The 26,936-nt window shown below is 41.4% G+C and overlaps 1 protein-coding gene across 1 annotated transcript in view; it reads left to right on the plus strand.

Moving 5' to 3' along the window:
• LOC149225421 (Phototropic-responsive NPH3 family protein) overlaps positions 1-25,625 on the plus strand; it is a 61,577-nt gene extending 35,952 nt beyond the window's left edge. Inside the window, exons 3-4 of the mRNA XM_089377085.1 lie at positions 8,084-9,307; positions 24,733-25,625. Coding sequence (XP_089233211.1) covers positions 8,084-9,307; positions 24,733-25,302 — 1,794 coding nt within the window. The 3' untranslated portion in view covers positions 25,303-25,625. The remainder of the gene's footprint in view (positions 1-8,083; positions 9,308-24,732) is intronic.
• The last annotated feature ends 1,311 nt before the right edge of the window (positions 25,626-26,936 follow it).

Raw genomic sequence — 26,936 nt, forward strand, 5'->3', positions numbered from 1 at the left:
TCCCAAATAGGGTGGGGGAGAGTGGGCACCCCTGCTTAACTCCAATCGTGCTCCGGATGAACTCAGATAGTCCCCCCACCGTGCGAAGACGGCCCAGGACAGACTCGTATAGACGCATAACAACAATCAGCCGGGAGTTTGAGGTATTGGTGTCTTTGAGTCGCTGTAGAAGATCCTCTCTCGGGACTGAATCAAAAGCCTTCTGGAAGTCCACAAAGCAGCAGTACACCTTCGAGGACCGGTGGCGTGCTTCCTCGATCACAGCACGGAGTGTAAAAATGTGGTCAATGGTCTGATGATCTGGCCTGAAACCAGCTTGGCCTCTGGCCCTGAGATCTCTTTCTTCAAAATCGTCGGAAAGCTTTCTATGAAGGATAGTGGCATAGAGTTTTGAGAATGTATGACCCACCATAATTGTCCTGTAGTTGTTGGGGTCCGAGGTATCCCCTGACTTATGGATGGGATATATAATATGGTGGGACCATATGGGGGGGAACCCTTCTCGGACCACATGGTTGAAGAGATCTGCCAGGTATCCGACTAAGGGTCGGATGCCTTGTTTGAAGAATTTGGCTTGGAATCCTTCCTCGTCAACTGCTTTGCTGCTATTCATCGCCCAGATGGCTTCCCTGACATGTTTATCAGTGAACAGGTGGCAGGAGAGGGGAGGAGATGTGACTTGGATCTGGGACTGTCCGGGAATGTCGTAAAGGCGGGAGGTGTGTGAGAACATGGAGACTGGGTCGAGATCGGAGGGAGGAGGAGAGCGACGGGGGAGGGTCTTGCCCCAGAATTGCTTGGGGGAATGGGTAAGGAGGGCGGAAAGCTCCCGTCTTTGTTGGGAGATGAACTGTCGTTTTTTGTGATGGAGGAGGCGACGGTAATTGTTTTGGATGGCAGAGTATGAGGAAAGGGACTGGCGGAAGGCTTGGCGGAGATCCTGGTGGAGGAGTTTACATTCTGTATCGTACCATTTGTTCATAGGGGAAGTACCTGTCTTACGGGAGGTTGAGGGGGTCCGAATTGAGTGTGGAAAGGATTTAAGCACCGACTCCCAGATTGCCGAGGAGAGACAGTGGTACTTATCTGAGACAGTCTCGAGACGGGAGAAGTCATCCGAGTCGGGGAGGATTTGTCTGAGTGAGGAGGAGAAAATGTCGGGGTCGCCCTCATCAAAACGGAAGATGGTTCTACCTGGGGATCGGGGTGGGGGGTGGGTTGGTCGGGGGGGATCAAACTGAAGAGAAAGTGAAAGCAGTGCGTGGTCGGCTAGAGGGATGGGAGATACGGAGAGATTCCGGATAAAAGGGAGCAGTGTTCGACCGGTTAAGGCGTAATCCACCACACTAGCCCCTCCTCCATGAGGCCTACACGTGAAGAAGTGGGATTTTGGGAAGCGCGAGAGGCCGTTCAGAATTATCAGATCATGTGATTCGCCCAATTGCATAAGATGTCTACTGTAGGCTGTGATGGGGCCCAGAGCGTCCTCCGAGGTCCTCTGCAAGCCTACTGAAGCCAGGTCAACACCCCTAGTGCAGAACACATCCTCGGACCGGTCATGGAGTGGGACCTGCTGATCCTTGGTACGGGCATTGAAATCCCCCATAATGATAATTTCTCCATCAGCTGAGTATTTAGTGATGTCTGGGTATATGTTGGTGAAGGGGTCCCTTTCTACACCGTCGTGGATGGCAAACGGAGATGTGGTTGGGGGGAAGTAACAAACTGCAATAAAGATATCCCTCAGGGGTGGGGCTCCAGTTCTGATTCGGATCCACATGTATCTGGCGTACTCATCTGTATTTGCCACTGTGACTCTGTCTCTGAGCTCGTCTTTGACTAGGCACGCTACTCCCCCTGATCCTCTGACCCCCCCTGAGCTCCTTGTTTCCTGTCTACATACTGAATGCCATTGGTACCCTGTTATGTCTGGGAGAGGCCGAACTGGGCTCTCGTGGGTCTCTGTTACTAGAAGGATATCTGCTGACTCAAGGGCATCGTAGAGTAGCCCAGGCGAAGACCAAAAAGACCCATTTCCGTTCCAGCAGTGAATTGAAATCCCTGTTGTTCGGCGCCTCCCCAGGCGGACCCGTCATTTGGAACTGCCTGATCGAGGTGTCCATCCTGGGGGGAAGGAGTCTCGAATGACCGCACGGAGGTTCCTTATGACTGCCCATTTTCCCGCTTGTCTTGCTGCAGCCACTTGTTCCCTAGCCTGTTTGAGTTCAGCCACCTGTGCCCGAGTGAGATCCTCATCAAGGAATATCCTGTGTGGAAGGTCGAATAGCTTCCGTTTAGCTCGAAGAGCATATAGGCGATCTGTGGTGTTATGGAATCGGATAAATAAGGTGGAGTCCTGTCCCAGCCAAGCTCTGTCTAATCTTATATCGGATATGTCGAGGGTGTCTCTCAAGAATCCTGTGGCCACCTCCATCGGATCTGCTGAAGAAAGAGGGAGAGGGAGACCTCTCACTTTGAGGTTTAGCTCTCTCGCTCTACGGGATCGTTCTTCCATGAGTTTGGCTTGTACAACTTCCTCTACTGCTGTGATAGGAGAGGGTTTGTCTTTTCCCCGAACCACCTGTGCCCATGAGCTGATGTGTGTTTCTGTTTCCTGTCTGAGGGAGACCTGTTGTGATATAATCTCCTCCTGCTTGTTCCTGATCTTCTGGATTTCTGCATGCAAAATTGTCTCTGTGGGGTCTTCCTGCACTGATTTCCGAAGGGACAAGTTTTCCCCTTCCACAAAGGAAACTCTATCATTGAGTGTGTTTACTTCGGCTCGGAGCTTGTCATTCTCGGTTTCAAGGGAATCTACCCGACGTAAGAATTGTTTGATTTGAGATGTCCAGAAGGCGAAGTCTGACTCCATGGCAATGTCTCTGGGGCTATAGGTCTCTTCCGGTTGGTTAAGGCACTGGCGGAGGTAACGGGAAGGTCCTCTGTTGTTGAATGGGTTACTGAGGTGGATCTCGTGCTCTGGTTCCGTGTGTGTCTTCGGGGAACCCATATTTAACCTGTCATTTTAATAGAAAAATTTGCAGGAGCAGACGAGGGTTTGCAGGGGCCGATGTGAGTTCGACGCGAGCAGAACGATAGATACGGGCCGAACAGAGAAGGTAGAGACGGGGGGCCGACGTTATCTAACGGGCCGACGCCGTGGGCAGAGACTGGACGCCGCGAAGACAGGCCGAGCAAACCGATGCCGTGCACGAAGAGATGGGCCGACGAGAGTTAACTGGCCGACGCCGCGAGCAGATACGGGCCGACGATGAGACGGGACGCCGCGAATATGAGACGCCGCGAGCAGAGGCGGGCCACGCCGCAAGCAGAGGCGGGTCGAGCAGAGGCAGGCCATGTCGCGAGCAGAGTCGGGCCGAGCAGAGGGACGCCGTCGAGCAGCGGCGGCCCGAGCAGAGGGACGCCGTCAGAGAACCCGAGGGTGGATTTGTGATTTGTGATGAAGAGTTGGACATATGGATCAGCGGATGGAGTTCTCCCTAGTTGAGAGGGAGTGTTAAAATTGGCAACTAGGGCCAAACTCCATGTGGGTCATCTATTTAAATGGAAGATGATATTTTTCTTGGATCCCTCTCATCGAGAGGTGTAGGATTGATCTAAAGATCATCCGATTCCGATAAGTATTCATGGAGATATGAATTTATTTGTGTTATGGGACAATTTGTCAAGGTCGGCCAACTCGGCCAGCAACCAAATAAACCCCACTTGTGCTCAACGTTTTAGTATAAATAAAGGTGGCCTTCAAGTCATTTTCAACATACTTGTTTTCTCTTCCTCTCTACTTGTCTTTGGGTTTTAGTAGGAGGAGAGATCCTAAGGGATAACGCTGCCCTAATCTAGAGGGCAGAAGCCGAAATTGCTGGAATTGCCAGAATTGCCGGAATTGCCAGGAATAGCCGAAATTGCCAGAACTGCTAGAATTGCCGGGAATAGCAGGAATTGTCGGAACTGCCGGGAATTGCCGGGAACTGCCGGAACTACCGGGAATAGCCGGAATTGCCAGAACTGCCGGGAACAGCTGAAATTGCCGAAACTGCTGGAACAGCCAGAGCATCTGTCTCTGAGGGAGAGCAGCATGCAAGGGACAACTAACTAATATTGGGACAGTTGTATGGTACTTAGCAGCAAATACACCAAGCATGCAATGTTACAACTAGCATGTAAGGGACAGCTAGCATGCAACAGCAAGCATGCTAAGGACAACAAGCATGCTAGGGACAACAAGCAAGCAAGATGTAGCCAACACATAGGTCAGTATGGCAACATGGTGCAGCAATGGCACATAATGCAATACAGTGATGGGTACAATCATGATTAATGAAGCATGATGAGATGCAACATAGTGATGATGGGTGCAGCATGGTGCAGTGCGGTGAGGTGCAACATGATGACGAAATGCAACACAACGATAGGTGAAGGAGTCACCTTGGAGAATCAGTTGAAGCAGCATGTCTTCAACTGATCTCATGTATCATTTTCTTAGAGATGATCTATGCTCTTATCTAGATAAGTCAAAGTGTTGAATTCTGATGTAAACGTACTATCTCTCTCTCTTTGCTGAACTATTGAAGAACATATAAGAAGAATTGATCAAGGGTTTCCCCACATTGGGGTTTGTCCTTGGCTAGCGCCACATCTTGTGTCCTCTTGTCTTGGCTTGTCTTCTGCAATTTATATTTATGTTCTATCTGCAGTTTACTTTAATGCTGATGTGATTGCTAATCTGGAAAAGATATTGAGCTAACTGTGAAAATTGAAATAAATTGCTCTAAGCATAGAACATACCTAAAATTAACATTTTATTCTCAGTTTCAGCCAAGAGAACCTTTGAAGTCCCTTGCATGCATCAAAAATTTAAATTGCTCTTGCAAGTGTTGAAGCTAGTGGTAGCTTCGGAAGGTCTTCTGCATAGGTTTGGTGTCTTAGCATGAGGGAGATGATTTATTGCCTCTCTAGGTGCATGATGGCGGAGTAAGTGATTTATGTCTTCTTTCCTAATTCTAACTTAGGAAAAGTACAATAATTAATGTCAATTAATTATTGTGGACTATTAAGTCATTTTCTAAGGATAAATAATTTATTTATTTATTTGACTTAGAAATAATATCAACCATTGATATCCAAGATCTTATTAGGGTTTAGGGATTTGGGCTTAATGAAAATTCTTAAGGAGGCCTTGCGAAGAGGTCAAGACAACACAAGATCTCAAGAGAGCGAGTCATCATAGAAAGAGCGATTTCCTCTAGTGCAAGTGGCATAGTGGATTGGAGCATAGAGGAGGAGAAGTACAGGAGAATTGAGGGCGAATCCAGGAGGCCAAATTGAGGAGATTGCAGGGCCGAGTTGCTAGAGGAAGGTCGATTTGATTTGGAGAAAGCCAAATTGCTGGGGGGCTGAGTTTTCTTGAGGTGCAGTGATAGCATGCAGGAAGGGCGCTGGTCGATTTGCCAGTTGATTGATTGGCCAAATTTCTCCAGGCTGATTTCTTCCAGAGGTCGATTTCCATGTGGCCGAATTCCTTGGGCCGAATTCACCTTGTGGGGGCTGAGTTACAGGTTCCAATTATTGTATTTTTCCTTGTATCTCTGTGTGTTGAAAAACCTAGATTTTCCAGATTAATAGATGACGGAGAATTGTTGTGAGTGAATTATTTTTGCAATTTGTGATTGATCTCTCTGATTTAAACTCTTCTGCGTATGCTCATTTCTAGAAGTTAAAAATACCAATGGTTTTATTTATCAGTAATTCAGTATTTATTTGGCTAAATAAATAAATTTCTGGGAATAAAATAGATTGCCATGAGAAAATAAATTTGGTGGGTATTAGGAAATTCAACAGCAAGTTTGAACAAATTTCAAGAAAAGTAAGTGCATCATGGACAGCATGCTTTTCATCATCATAACCATAAACCCAAAATTTCTGAAATTCCTTGACTAAATATGTAAATGACTATACTCCTTTCACCTGAAATTACGATTTCATTCCCACGCACTTCCCCCTTTCAATGAATATGCAAATAGTTTTATCATAACATCTTCGTTGAAATGTTGAAATCTGTGATAAACTCAATGAAGGATGCAACATGCCATGAAGCTAGATGAAAGCATTCATAATGCCTTGGAATCTGACCAATCCAATTTTTATATGGTGGCTCAGTTAGAAATTTATTTGGATATCCAAGTATGCATGAGAAATCCAAAGGACCATGCATTTTGTCTATCCATAGAGGCAATGCCATGCTTCGTTACTTCTAGATCTTCAATACAAGCAGCTGATACAAAAGTGCAAAACATATAACAATAATATGTCATTTTCATATTTGTGGAGTTGAGTTGCCAGGTCAGTCTTCAGTACCTTTAAGTCTGTTGGATGTTCTCACCTATACAAGCAGCAAATTCTTCAACAAAAATCTCCAAGGAACAAGGGATTCCTTCATTTTCATATTTGTGGAGTTGAGTCGCCAGGTCAGTCTTCAGTGCCTTTAAGTCTGTTGGATGTTCTCACCTATACAAGCAGCAAATTCTTCAACAAAAATCTTCAAGGAACAAGGGATGATTTCTTCCTTTGTGGTGTCACTAGATGAGATAAGATCTTCAAAGCAAACCCTCATTAAATCAATGCATCAAGTCTACTAAATCTCCGTGAAATGGACATTCTCCCTGGCAACAGTGCCAAAGTGTACCTCATGAACCTGCACTTTAAGTGGTAAAGCCCTAAAGCACATGTCTAAGGGTAATGAAGAAGGGCTACCCACTGTTGCCACAGTAGCTCCTGCTCTCACCTTATATCGAATCTCCTATGGCACAAGGGGTCTTCCCTAAATAAGTTTAAGACATACTTTTTAAATCAAAGAGATGGTGGACCAAGGCTAGTGCCTATTTAAATTAGGACGAATAGAATCAAATTATTAATCTTAGAGGGCTGTTTTAACTTTCATAATTGATTAGGGCAAAATAGAGCTGCGCTCCTGCTCTCACCTTATATCGAATCTCCTATGGCACAAGGGGTCTTCCCTAAATAAGTTTAAGACATACTTTGTAAATCAAAGAGATGGTGGACCAAGGCTAGCGCCTATCCAAATTAGGACAAATAGAATCAAATTATTAATCTTAGAGGGCTGTTTTAACTTTTAACTTTCATAATTGATTAGGGCAAAATAGAGCTGCTACAACATGCTATTATCAACCTTAATTTCCTGTTTACAATTGCAGAAAAACAACCGTAAGGCCCTGATTTAAGGTGATTCCTTCAACAAATAATGAAGTAAGGGCATGTCTTACTATAAAAATTAAAGTCTGCAACAATTCTAATTGAGATGAAGGCTGCAACATTAATATATTAAGAAATAAAACACAAATGTACTTAAGATGGGGAAGATCCACACCTAAAACTTTCTGATGGAGTAGAATTATCCTTTACAAATGGCCCTTGAAACAAATCTTGTTCAACTTTCTAGCGACAATATTCAGCAATTAAGATGAAAACATAAGCCTCACATTAACAAGAGAGAAATCTTTCATTCACATTCCTTTCAAAAAGATATTCAACTAGGCTACAAGAATGTTCTCCATTAATAACCATGAATAACAATGGAGGGAGCAAATTCTTATGTAGATTTGAGCTTTAACATAGAGAGTTTCTTGTACTTGCACCTTCTTTTATATCTTCTTTTGGCTAGGGTTTTATGGTTTTAGCATTTAGTGAAACTCTTAGTTCTTTCACTTTGTCTTTTCTGCTTTCAATATTGATATAGCAGTCGCTTTCGCACTCCCACACTGTATCTACACTAGATGTATTTTTTTAGTTACGTCGACCTGCTTTTGAAGTCATTTGTTGGACATCAATAAAATGATATAATCTTATCTTATCTCATACTTCATTGCTTCCATGTTATTTACGAACTGCACTTTTATTTGGATGCTTCCAATATAAACTCTTGGTTGTCAATATGTTACTCATAGATTTTTGATTTTATGAAGGAATCAAAGATGTTGAGGTACTAAGTTTCTTTCCATCTTCTCATCTTTAATCAGTTGTCTCTCTCTTTCTACTTTTCTTGCAGTTTCCATTGTTATCTAGGAGTGGGAGACTGGAAAGGCTTATTGAAGAGTTTTCAGATGATGAAGAAGAGGGATGTGTTATACAGCTTCATGATACACCTGGTGGTCCGAATGCCTTTGAGCTTGCAGCCAAATTCTGTTATGGAGTTAAAGTAGAGTTGACTGGCACAAATGTTGTTATTTTGCGATGTGCAGCAGAATTCCTTGAGATGACTGAAGAATATGGGGAAGGGAATCTGATTTCTCAGACAGAGATTTTCTTAAATCAAGTGGTTCTTCGAAGTTGGAAAGATTCCATCAAGGCACTTCAGAGCTGTGAGGTTGTGCTTCCACATGCAGAGGCATTACAAATTGTAAAGAGATGTGTTGATTCACTAGCTGTCAAAGCTTGCACTGATCCCAAATTATTTGGATGGCCCATGATGGAGCATGGAGCTATGCAAAGTCCTGGAGGAAGTGTCTTATGGAATGGAATCAGTACGGGAGCTAGACCAAAAAATGCTAGTTCAGATTGGTGGTATGAAGATGTCACGGTGCTGAGTCTGCAACTGTATAAGAGGTTGATTTCAGCAATGGAAACTAGAGGAATCAAACCTGAGTATATTGCTGGATCTCTGACACTATATGCAAAGCAGTATCTCCCTGGAATTAATAGACGTCAAGGAACTCAAGAAAATAGCAGTCGGTTTCTCAGTCTTTCTTTGGCTTCTGCATCATCTGAAGATGACCAAAAACCTCTTCTTGAAGCTATTGAGAGTCTATTGCCCATGCAAAAAGGTGTGGCATCCACCAGGTTTTTGTTTGGACTGTTGCGGACTGCAATGATTCTAAATGCAAGTCTTGATTGCAAAGTCAATCTTGAAAAAAGAATAGGAATGCAGTTGGACCAGGCAACTCTGGAAGATCTTCTAATGCCTAATTACTCTTATGCAGTGGAAACCCTTTATGATGTTGATTGTATTCAGCGAATTCTGGACCATTTTCTCTTTTTGGATCAGACAACAGGAGGTGCTTCTCCTTGCTCTGTTGATGATGGCCAATTGATAGGTTCTCCATCACTCACACCAATTACAATGGTTGCAAAGTTGATGGATAGCTACCTTGCAGAGGTTGCACCAGATGTCAATTTGAAGCTTCCGAAATTTCAGTCATTAGCAGCAGCTCTTCCTGATTATGCTAGACCTTTGGACGATGGTCTATACCGGGCTATTGATATATACTTAAAGGTATCCTTGTTTTATGTTCTTTTTGGATTTAATCAAATCCATTGCCAATTTGTGGAAGTTTCACTCAAGGTGACCTTAGTTAGAAGAAGGGTTCCATAATTCCCAATTGCCTTCTACTCTATGGCAGAGGATATTATCATGGAAGGTATTAGATCTTTAGTTTCATTGAACAGAAATTCAGAAAAAAAGGTTTACCATTGCAAGCCAATCCCCCCTAGGCCTTGTGTTTTTAGGACACTGTTACTCATATTGAGTCCACCACTGCCTTAGCATTGGTGCATCCATGTCACAAATACATGGAAATGCACACCATGATCGTTGATTGACACACACTAGCCTATTTTTGAAGCAGTTAAATATATTTCAGCCTGAAGCAATTGGAGGCATGTTGAGAAACTCTCAGAACATCATGACCATACCATGGTTTTTGTACCTTTTACCCATATGATAACATCGGTAGAAGACCATAGCCACTTTCTAGCATTTCTAGTTTTGTCTAATGCTCTAACAGGAGGCATGTGTGAAGAATTTGACCTTTTCATGCATGATTGGCCATTTTGATCTGTTTTCCACATATTTTGATCTGTAACCAAAACAGAACTAAAGTTTAACACCAAATAGGAGAACATTACTTGATTGATAATACTAAAGTGGCAGTTACATTCATGAATTGGGATGCCACAATCCCCTCCCTCTTAAAGGAATACCATCCTCTGTGTTCTCTTTATATCAGCAACACTTGCTTTTGTAGTTGTAAAGGAACTACATAAAAGCAAGATCACAAAGTAAGCAGTAATATAGAAGTAAAGTCATGTCGTCTAAACTCACTTCTATTACAGAACTTGTTTGTCAGTTCCCAATGCATTTTCTCCTGAAACAGATCACCCTTCCTCATAATGATGTGGTGTGTTGGTTCATCTTCTAGCTGGTTTGGTGGTTGCTTTTCTAATCTCGCTAAAGCAGTTCTTTGCACCTCTTACAAATGCTTTTGCATGTAGGTTAAGAGCTGTATGTGCGATATGATCATATCTTTTCCTTGTGACATAGTGCACAAACATGCATATTCTTTGTTTTGGTGTTTTTTTTATCTCCCTTTTACTTCTTATTTTGGTGCTTGTTTATTCTAATTTTATGAGGGAATTTTGTCAAGTGCCAGGGAGTCATATGATGTTCTTGGTAATTAATGTAGTCTCGAAAATTATTCTTTTTGTTTAAAACACACTTTCAGTCATATAGAAGAAACTATATACCTCACAATGAATTGGTTGGCAAAAGTGCAATCCTCAACACATTGATGCTTAGGACAATCATATCTTGTACTCAAGGAAACAAACCAACAGCTTTGTACATAGTTATATTGTACCTGTTGCCTCAAAATCTAGGTGGTCTTGTGAGAGGTCTCAATAGAGAAGAGCCAGACCAAGATGCAACAATGAAGTGGTTGCCACTGTCACCTTAGCACTCCACCTTCTGCTCTTTAGTGAAATTTCACCACATGGGAGGCTTCCAGTTGATCACCTAAATGATGTTCTGTTGAAAATAGTACCAAGGAGAGGTGTTATTAGGTTTTTATCCCTTTTAGCATAGTGAACACATTAATGAATTTTGTTTCAATGACTTTTATGAGTTAAATTAATGTCATGGGTGGAAGAGGTACTTAGAAGTGTTGTACCATGTACTTTTTCTAATATTAAAGTCACTTGTATTTTATAAAGTGACTTTATGTGTAAGGTACTAAGTGTACTTTTCTAATATTAAAGTGAGGTGAAAAATCACTTGATGAGAAAAATTAGAGAAGGTACACAAGTTAAAAAAAATACTATGAGACTTTTAAGTGATGGGGCCAATGTATGGGGGGGTCATTTGGGAGAATTAATCTTAACCACGTATCTTGAGGTTTGAAGATTAAATCTCAGCGATTGGATTCTAGGTTTAGGGATTCAATCTTTTCCAAGGAGACAAAAGAGGAAAATGGAGGCTCATTCTTCTCTTCGGACTTGAGAGAGAGCATGAAGAAAAGAGAGAAGAGAAACTTTATGGAGGAGGAGAGAAATTGCAGCTAGAGAAGAGGAGCTCGAATTCCAGGGAGGAGGACGTACAACAGGTCTGAACATCAAGGAGGAAACAACAGCACGATTTTCGAGGGACAGCAACACAATTTTTGAAGAAGTTCTGGGCGTAATTTTCAAGGAGAAAACATGAGCTGTCAGGGTCGAAATTGGAGGCATGAATTTTGGGACAGCTGCTACAGGCAACATGAAAATTGAGGAGGGTTTTAGCAGCTGTCAGGCACGATTTTCAAGGCAGAACAGTCACCTTCAGCACAGAATTCGAGGCACCTTGCAGCGCAAATTTTGAGGGAGATTCTGGGCACATTTTTTGAGGAGCAGGGCAGAGATGACTTACTAAATTTCTGGGCATGTAATTTGTGGAAATCTGAAAATTTCAGTGGGCACAAATTTCCAGAATGAGTGCAATTAATACTTCAGCAAAAAGGGAGACAAGTACTGTGTTTTTTGTACTTATTTAAATTTTCTCTAGCAATAAAATTCTCTTTTGAAGACTGGTTTTCCCCAAGAGGTTGTGGGGTTTCGGGGGTCAGACTGACCAAAAATTAGTGTCTCAAATGTGTTGAAACTTGAATGCTTCCATAATTTTTGCGTTAATTATCAACTGATAGGAAAATGAAAAATTAGTAGAAGCACTTTTTAACATTTGCAATAAATGCATACTGAAATTTATATCAGCATGTCAAAACATGTGGGTTGGGCCTAAACAAACACATGCAAACTTGTAAACTGGGATAAGGGTGCAGATCATTTATTTTCTACATGGTATCAGAGCTAAGTTGAGGCTCATATCTCAATTTTCACTCAGCTGATAAAGAGGGCAGCAAGCATCTAAAGTCTTCAAACAGTGAACCAATACCTTTGAAACATTGCCAAAAACCCAAAGACTTCAACAGTTCAGAGGGAGGAAGGTTCTAGCTTACAGATTTGCTCCATTTTGTTGGTTGTGGGGTCATGGCTACAAGGTTGAGAGTAGAGGACAGATTGGTAGGGGCTGAAAAATTTGGCCCATGGAAGGAGAGGATTATGCTTTTACTGGAGGAAGTTGAAGTGTGGGATGTTGTTGAAGCAGCTGTACAAGCACCCACTGATCCAGCTCAGTTGGTGGAGTTCAACAAGAAGAATGTGAAGGCAAAGAGGATCCTTCTAGATGCCATCAAGGACCATTTATTCCCTCATGTGTCAGGGATGAGGTATGCATATCAAATGTGGGAGTCCTTGGTCTCTTTGCACCAGAGTTCTAATGAGAATAAGAAGATGGTGTTGAGACGAAAGCTACGCAACACCAAGATGACCAAGACTGACAGTGTGACATCTTTCCTCACCAGAGAGTCTTATAGGTGAAGGATGAGTTAACTGCAATTGGGGAGGTTGTTCCAAAGGAGCAGTTGGCTAGGATTGCCTTAAATGGGTTCACTGAGAAGTGGGATGGTTTTATCCATAGCTTGGTGGCCAAAGAGCACTTTCTTGGTTGGAGGAGGATGTGGGACGATTTCATCCAAGAGGAGATCTGGAGGAGTGCAAGGGGTGGCAGCAAGAGTGGTGGGGGATGTGAAGAGGAGAATGTTGCTCTTGCGGCAAAGGGCAAGAAGGTCAAGAAGGGGTCTTCTAGTGGAGCAAAGCAGGAGAAGGGGAAGCAAAATGCTAAGGAGAAGGACATGAGCAAAGTGAAATGCTTTGCTTGTGGGAAGATGGGTCACTATGTTGTTTAGTGTCCCAACAAGAAGGGTAAGAAGAAATAGGGGGTTGCAGCTTCAACAAATGTGGATGATTTTGTGGCTATGTTGATTCAGAGTGTGGTTTGGTGGTGAGTTTAGCCGCTCATGTCACATTTTCTTGTGCATGGTTCATAGACAATGGAGCATCCTACCATATGACCAGAGTTAGAGAGCACTTCATGACCCTTTTGGAGGATGATATTGACTTGGAGGTTGTGCTTGGAGACAACTCCAAAGTCAAAGCAACGGGAATGGGGATAGTTTCATTTCAGAGGGAGTCATCACCTCCTCTGAAGGTGACAAATGTTTTTTATGTTTCAAGGTTGAAGAAGAGTTTTATATCAGTGTCTACCTTGGAGGACAGGGGGTATGAGGTACTGTTCTGGAAGGGACAAGTGTTGATATATCCTAGGGGATCCAGTATCAAGTCTATTGGTGTGATTGGAACTCATAGTGGGAGACTATATAGACTTATGTTTCAGCCTCTTAGAGCTATGGTAACGCATACTAGTAGCAGTGAGTTATGTGAACTATGGCACAGGAGGATGGCCCACTTGCACCATGGAGCTTTCAGGATGTTGAGGGAGATGTTTACAGGGTTGCCTGAATTTAGCACAAAGCATCATGATGTGTGCAAGGGGTGTGCTTTAGGAAAGTACACCAAGACACCTTTCCAAAGCAGCGACAACAAAGTTGCAGGTATCCTTGACTTGATTCATTTTGATGTATGTCATCCTATGTCCCATGTTTCATTGAGTGGATATGAGTACCATGTGACATTCATCGATGACCACTCCAGGAGGAGCTGGATTTACTTCCTGAAGACCAAGGATGAGGTCTTTCGGAGATTCCAAGAGTTTAAGGTTCTTTTGGAGAACTAGACAGGGAGGAAAATTAGGGTGTTGAGATCAGACAATGGGGGCGAGTATACTTCCGCAGAGATGAGGGATTTTTGTGGGAGTGTTAGCATCAAGAGGGAGCTCATTGTGCCTTACAACCCTCAACAAAATGGGGTGGCAGAGAGGAAGAACATGACCATTATGGGTGCAACTAGATTGATGTTGCATGATCAGACTTTACCTTTTTTCTTGTGGGCCAAGGCATGTAACACCATTGTTTATTCGCAGAACAGGAGCCCACACAGAGTCTTGGGGAGCAATACTCCCGAGGAGGTATATACCGGCAAGAAGTCGAAAGTTGGGCACATTAGGATATTTGGGTGCAAGAGGACGAAGTTGGAACCCATTGCAGAGAGGGGTATCCTAGTGGGTTACAGGAGACCAACAAAGCCTTTCGTATCTATCTTCCTGCACAGAGGAAGATTGCCCTGAGGTGGAATGTGACATTTGAGGAGGAGAGGGCTTTAAGGAGGTCTTGGGAGGTTGATCAGGTAGAGTAGTAGGCTCCTCAGCAAGGGGCCACATTACAGATTTTAGGAGCATCAGGTAGTACATCAGGATCATGTGGTTCACCTTCTTAGGGGTGACAGGTCCATAGAGTATAGGTTCACTCGGTTCCGGATCACCTGGTGTAGGCTCATCAGGCACAGTATCACAGAGTCCACGATCTCCATTGGTTATAGCCGAGCCTTCCTCACCAGGAGAAGAGGCACCAGTGGAGGACTTTCCCATACCACCACAGGAGACTACTGCAGGGAAGAGGAAGCCAAGATGGCTTCGGGAGACCCTGAAGGAGGCTTAGGAGGCAACGGGGAGACCCAAGTGGTCAGTGAGGGAGAGTAGACCACCAGAGAGGTTGGGTGGCTTTGTGGGATGTTGTGGAGATAGAGCTAACTAGTTTTGAGGAGGCCGCTAGTCAACAGATTTGGAAGGATGCCATGGTGGAGGACTATGCCTCTATCATGAAGAATGATGTCTAGGAGGTAGTGCCATGTCTTGATGGGAAGTCAGTGGTGACTTCTAGGTGGCTCTACAAGATCAAAGAGACCCTGAAGGAGGCTTAGGAGGCAACGGGGAGACCCAAGTGGTCAGTGAGGGAGAGTAGACCACCAGAGAGGTTGGGTGGCTTTGTGGGATGTTGTGGAGATAGAGCTAACTAGTTTTGAGGAGGCCGCTAGTCAACAGATTTGGAAGGATGCCATGGTGGAGGACTATGCCTCTATCATGAAGAATGATGTCTAGGAGGTAGTGCCATGTCTTGATGGGAAGTCAGTGGTGACTTCTAGGTGGCTCTACAAGATCAAACCTATTGCAGATGGCAGCGTGGAGAATTTTAAAGCTCGGTTTGTGGCGCGGGTGTTGTCACAGGTAGAGGGAGTTGACTATGAGGAGACCTTTGCACCAGTTGCTGGTTATACTTCCATTAGATCAGTGATATCTATAGCAGCTGAGACGGGATGGAGGATTCACAAGATGGATGTGAAGATCGCCTTTCTCAATGGTGTTATATAGGAGGAGGTGTACATTGAGCAGCTTGAGGGCTTTGAGTTGCACTGGAGGGAGTCTCATGTGTGTAGGCTGAAGAAAGCCTTGTATCGACTGAAGTAGGCATCAAGGGCATGGTATGCGAGGATATATGCCTACTTGCAGTAGATGGGTTTCCAGAAGAGTGATGCAGATCTGAACCTATACTTTATCTTGGTAGGTGGCAATCTACTCATTCTGGTACTGAATGTGGATGACTTGTTTATTATGGGGGAGGACAAACTCATCCAACATTGCAAGAAAGATCTTGCTTTAGAGTTTGATATGACCGATATGGGGTTGATGCATTACTTTCTGGAGTTGGAGGTTTGGCAGGAGGATGGGCATATCCTCATGGGCCAGGGTAGGTATGCAGGTGATATCTTGAGGAGATTTCGTATGGATGGTTGCAGGCCTATGGCTACTCCTATGATCACCAACTGGAAGAAGTTTTATGCTTATGATTTCGAGTTGGTGAAACCCACTTTGTATCAACAACTGATCGGTTCATTGATATATTTGGTCAACACTAGACCAGATATTTGTTTTGCAGTCAACACATTGAGTCAATTTAAGATGGAGCCCAGGAGTGTACACCAGGTCATTGCAAAACATGTGTAGAGGTACTTACAAGGCACAATGGATTATGGTTTGGACTATGTTAGATGTGATGGAGTTAGATTGATTGGTTGCACAGACTCAGATTGGGCTGGCAGTGTCAGTGACCAGAAGAGTACTTCCAGATTTTGTTTCTCATTGGGCTCGGTAGTTTTGTCATGGTTCAGCAGGAAACAAAGATTCGTGGAATTGAGCAGCGCAGAGGTAGAGTATATGGCAGCTAGTCAGGCAAGGTGCGAGGCATTGTGGCTTCACAAGATGCTTCATGGTTTATTTGGTCAAATGTTGAGACCAACTACGATTTACTGTGATAATCAGAGTTGTATTAAACTCTCTAAGAATCCAGTATTTTATGACTGGTCAAAGCATATAGAGATCAGATACCACTTCATCAGAGACTGGGTTTAGCGAGGGGCAGTGAAGCTTGAGTATATATCCACTAATGAACAAGTAGCAAACATTCTCACCAAGTCTTTTCCAAGAGGCAAGCATGTTGAGATCAGATACCACTTCATCAGAGACTGGGTTTAGCGAGGGGCAGTGAAGCTTGAGTATATATCCACTAATGAACAAGTAGCAAACATTCTCACCAAGTCTTTTCCAAGAGGCAAGCATGTTTTCTTCAGAGATAAGATGGGAGTGGTGGGCAACCTCTTCCTCGGTAAGAGGGAGTGTTGAAAATAGTATCAAGGAGAGGTGATACTAGGCTTTTATCCCTTTTAGCCTAGTGAGCACATTAATGACTTTTGTCTCAATGACATTTATGAATTAAATTTATGTCATGGGTGGAAGAGGTACTTAGAAGTGTTGTACAATGTACTTTTTCTAATATTAAAGTGACTTTATGAAAAAAATAGGAAAGGTACACAACTTGAAAAAGGTACTAGGAGACTTTTAAGTGATGGGGCCAATGTATGAGGGGGGTCATTTGGGAGAATTGATCTCAACCACACATCTTGAGATTTGAAGATTAAATCTCAACCATTGGATCCTAGGTTTAGGGATTCAATCTTTTCCAAGGAGACAAAAGAGGAAAAGGGAGGCTCATTCTTCACTTCACACTTGAGAGAGAGCATGAAGAGAAGAGAGGAGAAGAGAAACTTCATGAAGGAGGAGAGAAATTGCAGCTAGAGAAGAGGAGCTCGAATCCCAAGGAGGACGTACAACAAGCCCAAAAATCGAGGAGACAAACACGATTTTCGAGGAGCTGAGGCACAATTTTCAAGGACAACAAAATGATTTTTGAGGAAGTTTTGGGCATAGTTTTCGAGGAGAAAACAACAGCTGTCAGGCCTGAAATTAGAGGCGCGAATTTCATGACAGCTGCTATAGGCATCCCAAAAATCGAGGGTTTCAATAGCTGTTAGGCTAAGTTACCGGATCTGGCACATGCAGGAGGAGTATTGCCGGATCCACGGATCTGAATCGGATCCGGATACGGATACTCCAAAATACGGTTAAAATACGTATTTTTTAAATTAACGATTTTGGGAAACGGTCAGCCTTTACAGGATACGGATCCCGCTGGTGGCTGCCGGAAGCGGTGATAGGGTAGCCGAAAAAGTTAAAAAACGCAGAAATTTTTTTGGTTTCATATGTCGCTTTAGGTTTAGGTATTGTGGTCCCATATATATTATAACATTTTCTTTGTCTTTGTCGGGAGTCTGCTTTTCTTTGTCCGCATTTTGTTTGGCCCCTCCTTAACTGTTCCGGGCTCACCGCCGGCCCCTCCTGCGCATGCTTTTTTGTTGCGGGCTTACCGCCGGCCCCACTGCACATAGCACGCAGCAACGTTCACGCCTCTGGTCAGGCTGTTGGCCCCCTGCACGCAGCATGCACACCTTGCTGGCCCCCACGCAGCACTATTCAGTGATTCACGCCCACACACTCAGGAGCACTATCACGCCCGCACAAAATTTTAAAACGGCAAGGGTTTAAGTTTTTAACAGGTAATTAAATTTTTAATATTCATTTCAACGGTTATATTAATATAGTGTAGCGCTGTAGACTGTAGTGTTCACCGTTAATATTAATATATGTTATATTTAAATTTTTAATATATTCATATATTAATATATGCACTGTTAAATTTAATACATGTTATATTTAATATATTCATATATTAAAATTTAATATATGTTATATTTAATATATTCATTTCTTGTTAATGACAAATAGGCTCACTGCACCAGATGATCTTTACTATTATCATTCATGATATTATGAATCATGATCCTTTTTGTTACTTTGTATGAGGGACGATGCACCATTTCAATGTTTTAAATTTTAATCTTCATATTTATGATTTTATCATTCAATGTTCTAAAAATGTTTGATGGTTTCATGGAGTATTTGATTTTTTAAAATATATATATATATATATATATATATATATATATATATATATATATTGTACGTGACGTATCCTTGCCGTATCCGGATCCTAGATTTTCAAATAACTAGCGGATCCGGATCCATATCCGTATCCGAATCCTGGTAACTTAGCTGTTAGGCATGATTTTCGAGGCAGAACAATGACCTTCAACACAACATAGGCACGAATTTCATGACAGCTGCTATAGGCATCGCAAAAATCAAGGGTTTCGGTAGCTGTTAGGCACGATTTTCGAGGTAGAACAATGACCTTCAACACAACATTCGAGGAACCTTCCAACACAGATTTCGAGGTACATTTTGGGCACATTTTTTGAGGAGTTGGGAAAATTTTGTACATGTAATTTTGTGGAAATTTGAAAATTTCAGTGGGCACAAGTTTCCAGAATGAGTGCAATTAGTGCTTCAGCAAAAAGGAAGATATTACTGTGTTTTATGTACTTATTTAAATTTTCTCAAGCAATAAAATCCTCCTTTGAAGACCGGTTTTCCCCAAGAGGCCGTGGGGTTTTTCCGGGGTCAGATTGACCAAAAGTTAATGTCTCAAATGTGTTGAATTGTTAGATTGTCTCAAAAATTAATAGAAGCACTCTTTAATGTTTGCAATAAATGCATACTGAAATTTATATCAACATGTCAAAACATGTGGGTTGGGCCTAAACAAACACATGCAAATTTGTAAACTGGGATAAGGGTGCAGATCATTTATTTTCTACATGTTCTAAGTTAGTTGGCTCAAGGTGATGCATGTGAATGGCTTTTTCTATGGATTATGGCACAATTCTCTATGTAAAAGGAACAACGTACCATAAGCTATGCCTTGAAAGAGTGTCTGATACCTAGGGTTTCAAGATATAGTTCAACCATAATGCATCTAGGCATGCAAACACAAGGAAAAGGTTTACTTAAAGATAAAAGCAACAATAGGGAAAGGCAAACCTTCAAATTAGCCCTAAGTTGAAGCTCATATAGGATTAGGGTTTATTAGGGCACTAATTGCCTAGGGTTGATGATGTCAGCCCTAATATGGAAATTTTCATCATGGAAAAGGCTAGAATTTGAGCATGTGAAATCAATCAAGGTGAAAACAAGCCAAATCAACTCCAATGTTTTGGTTCTTCAAGCCCTAATTGAATTCGACCCTTACCCTAGCCCTAGTGGCTTGCCTTAAAGGGTTGAAAAAGTTGGAAAAAGAGGAAAGTATAAAAAATTAAAATATTTTTTTACCATCATAAGGATCCCAGTGCCTTTCCCTATATTGGTGTTGTAGTCTTATTGCTAAGCTTAAGAGATATCAAATTCATGCATGGAGTAAGGGAGAAAAACCCTAGTTTTCAATTAACTAGAAGAAAAGCTCTCTAGGAGGTCTTCTAGCGATTTCTAGGAAAATAGATCTAACATGCAATAATTCTCCAAGACTTTCCAACAAAAAAATGAATTTAAACAAGGAATAATAGAAAACCCTAGCAATATTTCATTACATGTAAAACCATAAAGGATATGCAATAAATACTCAAGGTTTCCAAGAAAATGCCTTCCTTCAATCCCAAAAAGATGTCTCCAATACACAAAGTGGTCTCCAATAGCAATAGCTCCACAAAAGATCACATCTCCACAAGAAGTGGAATTCAAAGGCTAAGTTGAGCACTTCTAAAGAAGCCGAAATCCACAAAGATGATGAACAAATTACTGGAGTGATCCTCCTTTTGTAGGAGGTCTATCACTTCCATTAGTCTCACTAAAAGCCCCTAAACAAGTTTAATTTTGAGTAGACACAAATTAAATGGGTTAATTCCAACCTTTTCCCACATTTGTGAGCCATAAGGCCTCTCTAAGCATGATGTCATGCCCTTTTAGGGCTCAAAATGCCCCAAAAATGTAATGCAAGGGTTGGATGTGTCTTTCAGCATCATGATCAACCTCAATTTGAGGAAGGGTCCTCGTCAACCCTCAAAACATCTCCAGCTATCCAAAAGCTAGCTTTGGGTATGTGATGTCATCTCCATGGGTGCCATCTGGACAACGTAGTGTACTATCTCTCTAGCATTGGGGCTCCATCAAGTCCTCCCTAACCATCCTGAGGATGATCATTGTCATCTGGGTTTTGGATCAAGGCATGCCCATCAAGTAGTGTCAAGGCTAGCTTGGGTACATGCTAGCCTTGTTGGGTACAACATTAGGAATCCTCAATGTCGAGCAAGATGAGCTCAACATTTTGGCATCTGAGGGTGCTCTGGGGTATCCATCGACTGCTAAGATCATCAAGGTGCCCAACCCTTTGTTGTAGAAGGGCAATGCTACATCTTAAAGGTCATCGTGCTCTCTAGAAGTGTAGTATGGCCTAGGTATCATGTGGAGTAAGTGGAATTGTGTGCCCTCAAGGCCTCAACTTCTCTGTGCAAAACCATTTCAAACTCAAGTGAAAGCAACCATTCATTAGAGACAATAACCATAGATGCATATAGGTGGACCATACTTAATTGTTAAAGGCATAATAATACTTAAACTGGGATTACCTTCAAATATCTAAGTAAACCAAGTCCCGTAAGAGTGTTCCCTACCTTTGTAGAAGTGGCTAGGTAATCAACCTTATTAGATGCTTCCAGCCCCTAAGGGGAGGTGGCATTTCCAAGGTCAACCCTTCAATTCATAGGTGTTACTGAAAATAAGTGGCAACGAAGGTGAATGACTTCATGGCTAAGTGCTATGGCTAGGGGATCAATTGATGGAGGTCCACATCTTGACTGTATAGATGTAATGGAGGGAGCAATCGTGGACGCATGAGTTACCCCTTTCCTCAGCTTGCTTTGCTTTTTCCACCCCTTTGGTGCGCCTTTTATTTATTTTTATAATGTTTTTATATGATGCATAGCTCAAGGATCAAAACTTTCTCTTTATGATATAGAATTTATTTTACCCCTTAAGATGAATTAGTTTCTTGCTTATCAGGGTTGGGACATGCAAGGGTTCCTTCTAATGAGATGGAACATCAAATGCTCAAGAATCAAGTGATGGCTAATGAGGCGGTAGAGCTCATGCTAGGCTTTTGCCCACACGCTAGTTATATACCAGCCATCTTTTGCATTTTAGCCTTTCTTTTTCTTCTTGTTGTGGCCATCTTGTGCTTCTTCATTCTTGTAGTTGCACCAACTTCTAGGGCAAAGTTTGTTGGCCCTACTCAAGGATGTGGATGTATGAGTGCCAAATCCTAATGGACCAATGACAATTAACTCAAAGGATGGATGTGGTATCAATGGGATGATGAAAGATGTCAAGTATGGAATGGTAATGGACACGCTACTTCAATCCAAATCTCCCAAGTAGTGCCCCTCCTATAACCCTATGGCCTTAGAGGAGATCCCACTAGACTAGGGCTAAAGAATACCCCTGGCAAGGTGAGAGACAAGTTTACAGTCAAAATCAGTCAATCATCCAAAATCCAGATCACCCCTTTATCCATGTTAGAATGCCCCAAACATTAAGTAAAATCACTTGATTACAAAATGGTTAAAGTACCTACTGAGTGGTAGCCCACCTTTATTTAAGAGGAATGCTGGATGGTGAGAGGTGCGTGACCAGTGCAAATGGCAGATGAATGTGACATATCATCATCACCGAACAATGTGTAGGGCTGCTGGCTGGTTGGCTGTCCAAGACAGAAAACAAAGTTTTCTCCTATAATAGGGTTACCCATTTTGGTGGATAACAGTACCTATAAGAAAAATTGGCTCACCTTGGTAGGCCTTTAGGCTTTAGTGTTCTAATCCAAGGCAACTGCTAATGCATATCATAAAGTAAGGGATTATTTATATCTTCTCTGACACAATTTTCTCTCTCTTTAAGGAGAGAAATATGAGAACCGTCTTGATTGTGCACATTATACACCTCTTCTTGATCCTAATGATGTAAGTTTTCAACTTTGTTTTGTTAGTGCAGTCTTGGCAGCATATTCATCCCAAATCTGAATGGCCTTGCCATTAGTCCGACTTCATACTCACATCCCAGTGGATCTGTTGGTAGTTGTAAAAGTAATCTAAATAAAACTATGAAATTATATATTATCAACTGTAAGTTATAACATTAACATTCATGCCTTCTATCGAGAACAGGAATGTTAATGAACTCTTATTAACTTTCTTGGAGATTTTGTTTTGATGCAACCTCGTTGAAGGCATTTGCCTGCAAACTTCTGGATCTCTCGTCTTTGTTTCAATGCTAGATGGCATTTTCTATTAACATGACCTGCAACAAGTTTTCCTTTTCCTTAGAAATAAAGCATACATATTCCATTTTCATTACATTTATTACAAGGTTTCTTTTCGTCGAACTGCTTAAAAATATTCTTGGTTATTCCAATAATGTTTTAGCTCATTGTGTTCGAGGCTTCTATTTTTCCTTGAAAAATAGCTTTGAAATTTAGATTAAATCTTTTCTTCATCCTGTACCCCTTTGTCTTTGGATGGTTTTATTTGTCCACTATTCCAGTGGTTAGGCCAATAAAAAATTACTATTAAAGCGGTCCAAGCCCATTTGATGAACGATTGAACTTGATAGCTCATTATCTCAGTGAATTTAAGAAAAAGAGCTACTATCTTTTTTCTTTTTCAGAAACAGGCCCTATTGTCCATTACTCATTACCCAAAATAAGCCCCATCCTTGATCATGTTGTAGAAAAAAATGTTGGGGTGTTTCATCGTCAATTTTTGGAGACTATTATACATTTCTTGAACTATTAACTGTGTTTCAACATTCTGTTATGCTTCCCCAGGATTGTACAGTTGTATCCCCTCAGCCCCAGTCTACCCCCAGAGGATATCATCCACCATTATGTCGGCCCTTTTAAAAGTGATTGATGAATCCAACAGCTAGCCTATATCATGGTCCTACCCCACCCCACCTTGCACTTGGCCATCAGGACCAGCAGGCCCTGACATCCTTTTCATCTCTTTCCATCAGCACTGAGATCTCCTGTCTGCTGCCTCTCTATTGTATTACTGCAATTATACTTTTTGGTATCTTTTGGGTAAATCAATAGGGAATAGCTTAGCTAGACACTTGGTTATGCTTTCTTCATTTTCACCTTTTGTTGCTGTTAGCATTGATGTAGGAGTTTTTTTCACATCTCCATACTGTATTTTCACTGGATATACCTTCTAGTCCCATTGACATACTTCTGTGTTCATTCGTTGGTCATGACTAAAATTATCTTAATCTTAATTATGTCACCTCTCTTTCCCTCTGCTATTTTCCTTCTATTTTCTTAATCTATCTAAATGATATATAACAGGGTGCCAAGGAAACATCATTTAAGGAAGGGTGTTACACAGCTTCTAAAGTTCTACCCCATGCTCTATTTTGATAGTGCCTTTGAACACTAAACCTTTTTGTTCAGTACCATTTAAAAGTTGGTACTTGTTGAGATTTAATTTGTAAAGTTGTACAGTCTATGAATACATTTTTATATGCATCGACTCCATAACATGCAAGATCATTGCACTGCAATAGAGTTTGATATGATATTCGTTAGCTTTTCAATAGGTTTAAAATTTTGTCTTTTGGATTGTTATATGACAGAAGCTTGAAATATCATCAGAATTGTTGTACTTTGCACAATATGTACCTGCAGTTTAGATGTTCATAATTTATGTTTGTTTTTGTAACTTCTTTTTAGTAGTACGTTCATTACAAATTTACTTGCAAGGTTGGTCATCTTGTTTGGTCTGAAAACAAGTTATGCCACGATGCCCTTGTTAGAAATAAATACATAGGAGCAGCATCTTTCATGTAGGTGGTAGTGATGTGAGGATGTTGTCTTCTTGCCTTGGGATTAATCTGAGATATTTATTAATGATATAATTTATTAATAAGGCTAGCTGGACAAATACGGCTAAGATGCTTTCGTTACAACTTTATGGCTGTTTTTTGTGGATAAGTACAAGTTAAATTTTCTATTCGGTTGCTTTGTGTTGGAAACATTATCTCTAGATGTGTCAACATTAAATACATTAAAAAACTGTTAATATTCTGAAGTCAATATTTTGGGTGTGGAATGTAGCCATGGCATGCTGTTGATATTTTTTCATGGCAATGTTTCTGCAAGTTATGTGCCTTTATTTGTCCTTTCCAATTCCATTTTGTGTTGTTGAAACTCCAGATACATAGATAGATCTACCATCTTAATGCTGTTGTGTTCTTGATTTCAGGCACATCCTTGGCTTACTGATTCAGAAAAAGAACAACTTTGTAGGCTTATGGATTGCCAGAAACTTTCTTTAGAGGCTTGTACTCATGCTGCACAAAATGAGAGATTGCCACTCAGGGTGGTTGTTCAAGTGTTGTTCTTTGAGCAGTTACAGTTACGGACTTCTATTGCAGGTTGCTTTCTAGTCTCAGACAACCTTGATACTTCACGGCCAATGAGACATAGTATCCCAATCTCCAATGAGGGGGCCATGCCACCTTCAGCTTTGCGTGGAGAGGGCTGGGTCAATGCAGTAAGAGAAAATCAGGTTCTTAAAGTTGGCATGGATAATATGAGATTGCGTGTTTCTGAGCTCGAGAAAGAATGCACAAACATGAGACAAGAGATTGAGAAGTTAGGGAAAGGAAAGAGTGGATGGAGTTCAGTTTCTAAGAAGTTTGGATTCAGGTTCAAATCTCAGTTTTGCAGCACGCAAGAAGGTGCTATAAATAGTCAAAATCATGGTACCAAGGAACCAGACCAACTTAGGTTGAGACAGTCGAGGCATAAAGAAAATTCTTCTTCAGATTAAGGCTTCTCTGTCACTGCTTTTTGCTGTAGATTTTTGTCCTCTCTCAATTATTTGGATCTGCTTGGACATTTTTGTAGCAATGTGTTTCTTGTGGCTAGGAATAAATTTCAGTCTTTTGGGCGTGTTGTAATTTTATGTAAGAACATTAAGTTGCCCTTTCATTCAGGCTGTTGTATCTTTCCAAAATCCTTTATTCATATTGTATCATGGATGTGATATCATTATTCCACTAGAAGCTACTGGAAATTAACTGTGTATCAAGATGGAATCAGAAAAAATCATTGCCCTGATTCTTTGATGGAAAGCAATAGCCTATTTTCTTATGTGGCAGATTTGGCATTGTCATTGATAGGGGTTTTATCCTTGAATGATGGTTCTAAATGGTCAGGTTTGATCAATTATTGTATTTATTGCATTGTTCTTTGTCCAATCTCAAGTGTATTAAAGCGACACATGCACAACCTGACTATCAAGTTGAATCTGATTCAGAAACTGGTTTGCGTGCTTGTTAATAATAGTAGTATCACACATGCACACCTATGTTCTTGTTGCTTTTTCTACGTTTTAATCATTATTTCAACAATAATAGAATCAAAACTTTCTAAGCTAGTCATAGGGGTCATATTCATACTTTTTGTTTGAAACATTGTACTGTTGAATTAAAAAATGTTTGCATTCAACAAGAAATAAGAACTGCAAACATAACAGTAAACCCTGTCCACAGCCATTTCATGTCCTGTTAGTTCCTTTGCTGCAAAAGACCAATGAACAATTATATTTTGAGCTAGAGCGTTGGGTAACATGAATTGTCAGGCAGTCCTTTGGACTTATACAAAAGGAACAGAGACTTTATTTGATTGCACAAGCTGAGGTAATCAAATGGATTCTTATGAGCTATGTATACAATAATCAATTGCAGTCTGGGATTCAGTCCTATGAGTAGGATGACCAGAAACCAAAAAGTTGAAACCTTAGTAGCTACAGGATTGGGTATCATGAATTGTCAAGCAGTCCTTTGGACTTGTAGAAAAGGAACAGAGGACCTTATTTGATTTCACAAGCTGAGGAAATCAACTGGATTTTTATAAGCTATTAGCAGAGGATTCAGTCCTATGAGTAGGATGACCAGAAACGAAAAAATTGAAACCCTAGTAGCTACAGAATGTCAGCTCAGGGGTAGGGATGTGAGGAAGAGACAACCTTCAAGGGTGACCATACACAGGATCAAATCATCCTATTTGGAACACTCAATGCCGAGTACCAATGCTATCCATAGATACTAGAAAGGAAACAGTTCAAATTACCGAGCCAACACCAAAGATTTGGCATTAACTTTTCTAATGACATCAAACCAGTTGATTGATATCTGTATATCCTACATGCTGTTACATTAGAAATACAGAAGCCCATAAAACGTTTTGAGCAGAGAAGACAACTCTGCCATTCAACAACATGGTTTCTTCTTTCACAGTTCTTCAACAGTATTTCCATGGCATGGCTTCTTAAGGACAGTAGTTTTAGAATCATTCTTTGGTAGAAACTGGAGGTAAAACCTTAGGCTATAGTCATTGCCAGTTAATTGAAATCCTCCTAATCTGTTCAATCCAGTAGATATGACTTCCAGTTTTAAACCA

This window comes from Pinus tabuliformis, chromosome J (assembly GCF_031772625.1).
Source record: "Pinus tabuliformis cultivar Carrire ecotype Pingquan chromosome J, CPIR1, whole genome shotgun sequence".
In the NCBI taxonomy this organism is placed as follows: Eukaryota; Viridiplantae; Streptophyta; class Pinopsida; order Pinales; family Pinaceae; genus Pinus; species Pinus tabuliformis.